The sequence below is a fragment of the Octopus bimaculoides genome, chromosome 26 (assembly GCF_046866305.1).
Source record: "Octopus bimaculoides isolate indiv1 chromosome 26, ASM4686630v1, whole genome shotgun sequence".
NCBI lineage: Eukaryota > Metazoa > Mollusca > Cephalopoda > Octopoda > Octopodidae > Octopus > Octopus bimaculoides.
In genome coordinates this window covers 18,288,274-18,294,273 of record NC_142953.1, presented here as the reverse complement: position 1 = coordinate 18,294,273, position 6,000 = coordinate 18,288,274, and the positions used below count along the sequence as shown (strand labels likewise).

Sequence of the window (6,000 nt, the reverse complement as noted above, 5' to 3'; positions counted from 1 at the left end):
CTATGAACAAGAAAAAAAAACAAAAACAAAAAGGCAAAAGAGAGTCACTTACTGTTATAGTTTCTTCAATGAGAATATTGACCAAGGTTACCGTGGTCTTTTCCGTGGGCTTTTCCTTCCACGGCTAAACCTAAACTGTCCTCCCCTCTTTTTACACGAGAACATTACTGTGTGATACACGATCCCTATTGATCGGCCTTTCCTTTTCTTTTTTTTTCGATCCCTTTTGATCGAACTGCCCCTTTTTCCCTTCCTACGATCCCTTTTGATCGACACCACCAATTTTTTTTTTTTTTTTCCTTCCTTCCCCCTCCCAAAAAGAAAAGCTCTACATTGTATTTGTCCCATCTTCGTTGAGCCCTGTGTGGCTAATAAAAGAAATGTATCTATCTATCTATCTATCTATCTATCTATCTGTCTGTTTCTCTCTCTCTCTCTCTCTCTCTCTCTCTCTCCCTCTCTCTCTCTCTCTCTCATATCTATCTATCTATCTATCTATTTATCTACAATTGTATACTTTGTGCAGTGTGTCCGAATTTTCTGGAGAGAGTGATCAACGTAACGCGATGCAGCCATGATATTGTAACCAACCCAAATATTTCGGCTACGTTTGGAATATTTTGTCGGTACGTATTTTGGTTTCTCTGTATTCTTTTCTACTCCAGGCACAAGGCCCGAAATTTTTGGGGAGGGGGCCAATCGATTAGATCGACCCCAGTACGCAACTGGTACTTAATTTATCGATCCCGAAAGGATGAAAGGCAAAGTCGACCTCGGCGGAATTTGAACTCAGAATGTAAAGACAGACGAAATACCGCTAAGCATTTCACCCGGAGTGCTAACGTTTCTGCCAAATTCGCCGCTTTTGCTTCCCTTGTATTGTCACAATATATTTGCAGCCACGTGGTTTCAGGTTCGGTCCCACTGCGTAGCACCTTGGGCAGCTGCCTTCTACAGTAGTCCCGGGCCGATCAGTATGTTACGATTGAATTTCGTAAACGGAAACAAGGTAGAAGCCCGTCGTGTATATATATATGGTTTTGTCGTTGAGTTTGTTCACCTTAAGGATTCACAACTGGTGTCGGTTTGTTTATGTCTGCTTTAATTTAGCAGTTCGGCAGAAGTTCCCGATAGAAAACCCACCGGACATAAAAAGGAAAAGTATGTACTGGGATCGATTTGTTCGACATAAAACCCTTCAAGGTGGTGCCCCAGCATGGCCGTAGTCCAATGACTGAAATAAGTAAAAGAAGATAAAAGAGGGTATGCTTGTAAATGTTGTTGTTGTTGCTTCCGCATCAGATCATCTCGAATTACAGCAACAAACCAACACCGGTTGTCAAGCGGTAAAGGATTTATGGGTGACACACAAACGCAAAAGCACACACGTACACATCTATCTATCTATCTATCTATCTATCTATCTATCTATCTATCTATCTATCTATCTATCAATCTATCTGTCTGTCAGTCTGTCTGCCTGCTTGCCTGTGTATCTGTCTACCTTATTTCTTTACTGCCCACAAGGCGCTACACACAGAGGGTACAAACAAGGACAGACCAACGGATTAAGTCGATTCTATCGACCCCAGTGCGTAACTGGTACTTATTTAATCGACCCCGAAAGGATGAAAGGAAAAGTCGACCTCGGCAGAATTTGAACACAGAACGTAGCAGCAGATGAAATACCGCTAAGCATTTTGCCCTGCGTGCTAACGTTTCTGCCAGCTCACCGTCTGATCTGTCTACCTTACCAACCAACCTACCTATCTATCTATCTATCTATCTATCTATCTATCTATCTATCTATCTATCTTTTTTACTCTTTTACACGTTTCAGTCATCTAACTGCGGCCATGCTGGAGCACCGCCTTTAGTCGAACAAATCGAACCCAGGACTTATTCTTCGACACCTGACGCGTGGTAGACAGAGTAACTGTTCAGGCAACGTTGATTTGATGGAGGGAGTGAACTCCTGTACGACACATACATTGGATCTCTATAAACAAATCATTTGTGCAGGGTTGTACGGCAAGGCTGAACACCTACACCTCTTCCGACGAGAGAGTCCTTCACACACACACACACACACACACACACACACACACACACACACACACACACACACACACACACACACACACACACATACACACACATGTTTATGAATTTGTGTTGCAAGACTCCTGATGTGAAATCGTGTGTTGAAACAGATATTGTATTTCGGGACGGTCATTTTTTTTTTTGCCAAATAAGTACACGCACTATATATTTCTTCTTCACTCTTTTATTACTGTTCTTATTTTAACTCGTGTCCTTTGTCCGGAAATCTTCCGTCACACATCTGCTCCACTTACTTTATTCTGAGAATTTGGCAAAAAGAAAAAAACCCCGAAAAATGACCATCCCGAAAAACAACAATGTGTATATATAATAAGTGTTATGACGAAGTAGCATTACAATTACCTTTAATTCACACACATACACACATACGCATGCACGCACACGCACACGCACACACAGATATAAATACAACCTGAAATAGACCTACATATGTTTCGTCTGCATGGGTTTATATATTAACTGTTGAATAACCTATTTTGAATACCTTACTGTGAGCAAACCGGTGAACGTTTGGAGAAATCCCTTATTAATTACCAACACACACACACACACACACACACACACACACACACACACACACACACACATATTCTGCCAAAAACTTTAGCAGCGGAATCATTGTCAATATTTGATCTCTATTGATGATAAGATTATGTTTAAATATCTAACTGGTCCTTTATGCTTGAGATCTATGCGGTCATATGATGAGAACGGTTTTCTTTGGATTGATGTGATATCTTTCATTGCTCAATTAAAGTAGTCGCTCGAAACGGCCGTAATGAATTGACACTTGTACATCTTTCTTACTCATTTATATTATGTATGTATATATATATAATTGTGTGAAAGCCCGTCGTACATATATATATATATATATATATATATATATATATATATATATATATATATTTGTTTTGCAAGATTTTTTATGTGAAATCGTGTGTTGAAACAGATGTTGTTGTACTTGGGGATGGTCATATTGCCAGTTTAGCCAATAAAAACACACGCACTGTATATTTGGTGTTAATTTTTTTTTTTTTTTTTTTTTTTTTTTTTTTTCAGCTTTATATTACATTAATCTTAATCTTAATCTTATTTCGGCCAGAGTTCTTTCGTCACACTTCTGTGACCTCATCAGTGGTCCTTTGTTTCCTTCTTTCTTATGTGTGTCTCACCTTGCTAACTATCAGCCATTTTGTATTTTGTATTCCTATTGTATGTGTCTACGCATGCGTGTCCTTCAATGTGTCTGTGTCTTTTGTAAGTGCATGTGTGTATGGGGAGTGTCTGTATCACCTATATTCTCTGTTAATACGTGTTCATTTGTATTAGTTTTTATTTATTTATATGTTCATGTGTGTGTGTGTGTGTGTGTGTGTGTGTGTGTGTGTGTTTTTTTTTTTTTTTTTTAATGTGTTTAATTAAATTTTGTTAACGTATGTAGTATTTAATTCCATTTGTTTATCTATGTATTGTATTATACTTTGTTCCTATTATTGTTTTATGGGTAACATGTTGTCAGATGTTAGTTGTCAGATGTTAGGTTTGTTAGTGGCGTATGTTAGTGTTCCATTCTAGTTTCCTATTCAGGCTAGGTTTCCCTTCTATTATGTGTGTAGCTTCAGTAATTTGTCTAAGTGCTGCATCACTGCTATGTGTAGATAAGATTTTAATTTCTATGTTGTTGATTGAGCCTCCATGTTCTTGCTCAGCGTGCTGGTACAGAACTGATGAGTTCTTCCCTTCCTTAAGTTCCCTCCAATGTTCGTTTGCCCGCTCCCCTATACTCCTTGCTGTTTCGCCTACATATGTCGTTGTCTTATTTCTGCATCGTCCCTCTGTACATCTTATACTATAGACCACATTTCTGGTTTTGCAGTTCGTTTGTGGGCTAAATCTACATACGATACAGTTCCTATCAGTGCAGGGGGTTCTACTGAAAGGGTATGTTCTACTGATAAGGGATTTGATCGGGTTGCCTGGCCTTTCAACAACCTTAATTCTTAGCTTAAGTTTGTCTAGGGCCCTTCTAAAGCGGTACGCCAGTTCGCCTCTAGGGGTGGTGTCGACGAACATGACGCTTTGGTACTTGTGGCTATTGTACCATGAGCTTGCCTTCCCTATTTTCTTCTTAGTTCTTTCTATGGTGTTCCATGATTTGCTCCTATAGAGTGGGCAAATCCCATTCCTATCGTTGCGTTTGATTGTTTCAAACTTCTTCATAGCTCCTTTGTAAACCCTGATCCTTTCTTTATGGCTGTAACCCGAGAACTGCATGCGGTGGACGAAATGTTGTATATGTCTCTTTAATTCTGTAGGGTCGCACATGCAGGAGACATTTCGCATTACTCTGACGAGGTCTGCCATCAATATGTTGAATTTGGCATTGTCCGCAATAGCCGAGTTCCGGTGGGTCAGGTACTTGGAGGCCATAGGTTTTGTATAGTGTGAATGGAGGATTCTGGTTTTATTGTTCTTAGTTTCTAGCCAGAGTTCAGTATCTAATACAGGTAATCTATGGTTAGGGTGTTTAGTAGGGTAGTCTATCGTAACTCTAATACTCTGGTGGATGGAGTTAGCTATTCGCTGGATGCTCTCCATAGTCTTAGTTTCTATTTCTATTTCAGGGGTACTCTCTTGTGGGGGTGTCTTTACCACTAAGTTGATATCATCGACATATCGAGAGTACACATTCACGAGTATGGAGTTCTGTGTCAGGCGTTCCTTAAGCCTTCTGTCCCACCATACCATGAAAAGATTGGCCACATCACCGGCGATACTAACCCCGATGGCTGCCCCCTCGTCCTGGGCGTATAATTTGTTGTTAAATTTAAAGGTGTGGCCTTTTAGGGTGACCTTTATACTAGCTCCTAGTGCATGTGCGATCATTTTCTTTACCTGGTGGATATTAGTGGGGGTCCGTATGGCTCTGGTCCATCCACTCCATCTCTCTATAGGGGTCTTCCTAGCCATAGAGGTAATTGTGGGTGGTCTACCTCTTAGACGTCTACTAGGGCAGAAATCTCTAAGGTCGTATCTATCTAGATATGCATCGTCATATGTCAATCTAAGTAGGAGGCCCAGTTCTTCTGTGTTGACTTTTTGGAACTCTACTTCGCTCTCGTTGATCATTTCCACGCACTTTTCCACTGCAAAATCCACGTCGATAGATGGGTATAGTGATACCACATCCATGCTACCCACTATACACCCTGTCAGGTTGCAAGTGTTGTTGCAGTCGTTGATCCTGCTGAGGAGATCTTCCGTGCTGTCACAGACATCAGGTGACATCTGGATTATGGGGCGTATGATCATTGAGAGGAAGTAGGAGATCCTGTAGTTACTAGCGACATTCGCTCCACAGACTGGTCTTGTTGGTGGTCCCACTACAGGATTAGTTGTTACTTTGTGGTCCTTACGGAGCCCATACAGCGTCGGGATATCATTGTTCCAGGCTTGGAAGTTGTTGGCTGTGCGCTTCTGGGGTCTAAGGACAATTGTCCACATCATCATGTGGGCATTGAGGACTTTTTCTCTTTCCTCATGCGCCTGTAAGGTTGTTACCTTCGTATTGGCGATGTGAGGTTGCATTGCCTGGATATAGTTCGGCAGGCTGTCTATTGACATTCTGCCGGACTTATCTGTGGGAAGGCATACCACTTCTCCCTTTTTCGTGCGCTGCATGAGCTTGTGTAGGCCACTTGCGGGTATATTCCCAAGTTGTTGGGCCTCTGTCTTATTCTGTCTCTGTCTCTTAGTGTATAATTCTAAAATCTGTCTAAGTTTTGTCCTAGCTATAGTGAACTGTGCTTCCATGTGGTCATGAGTATGTTTAGGGATGCAGACTCTTTTGTTAAAGGGTAATGTTGTCGGGTA

General features: G+C 41.0%; 1 protein-coding gene across 1 annotated transcript in view; it reads left to right on the top strand.

Annotated features, from left to right (window-relative positions):
* The window catches only part of LOC106872198 (uncharacterized), a 141,403-nt gene that overhangs the window by 34,476 nt on the left and 100,927 nt on the right, over window positions 1-6,000 (top strand). Inside the window, exon 4 of the mRNA XM_089342638.1 lies at window positions 527-626. Coding sequence (XP_089198764.1) covers window positions 527-626 — 100 coding nt within the window. The remainder of the gene's footprint in view (window positions 1-526; window positions 627-6,000) is intronic.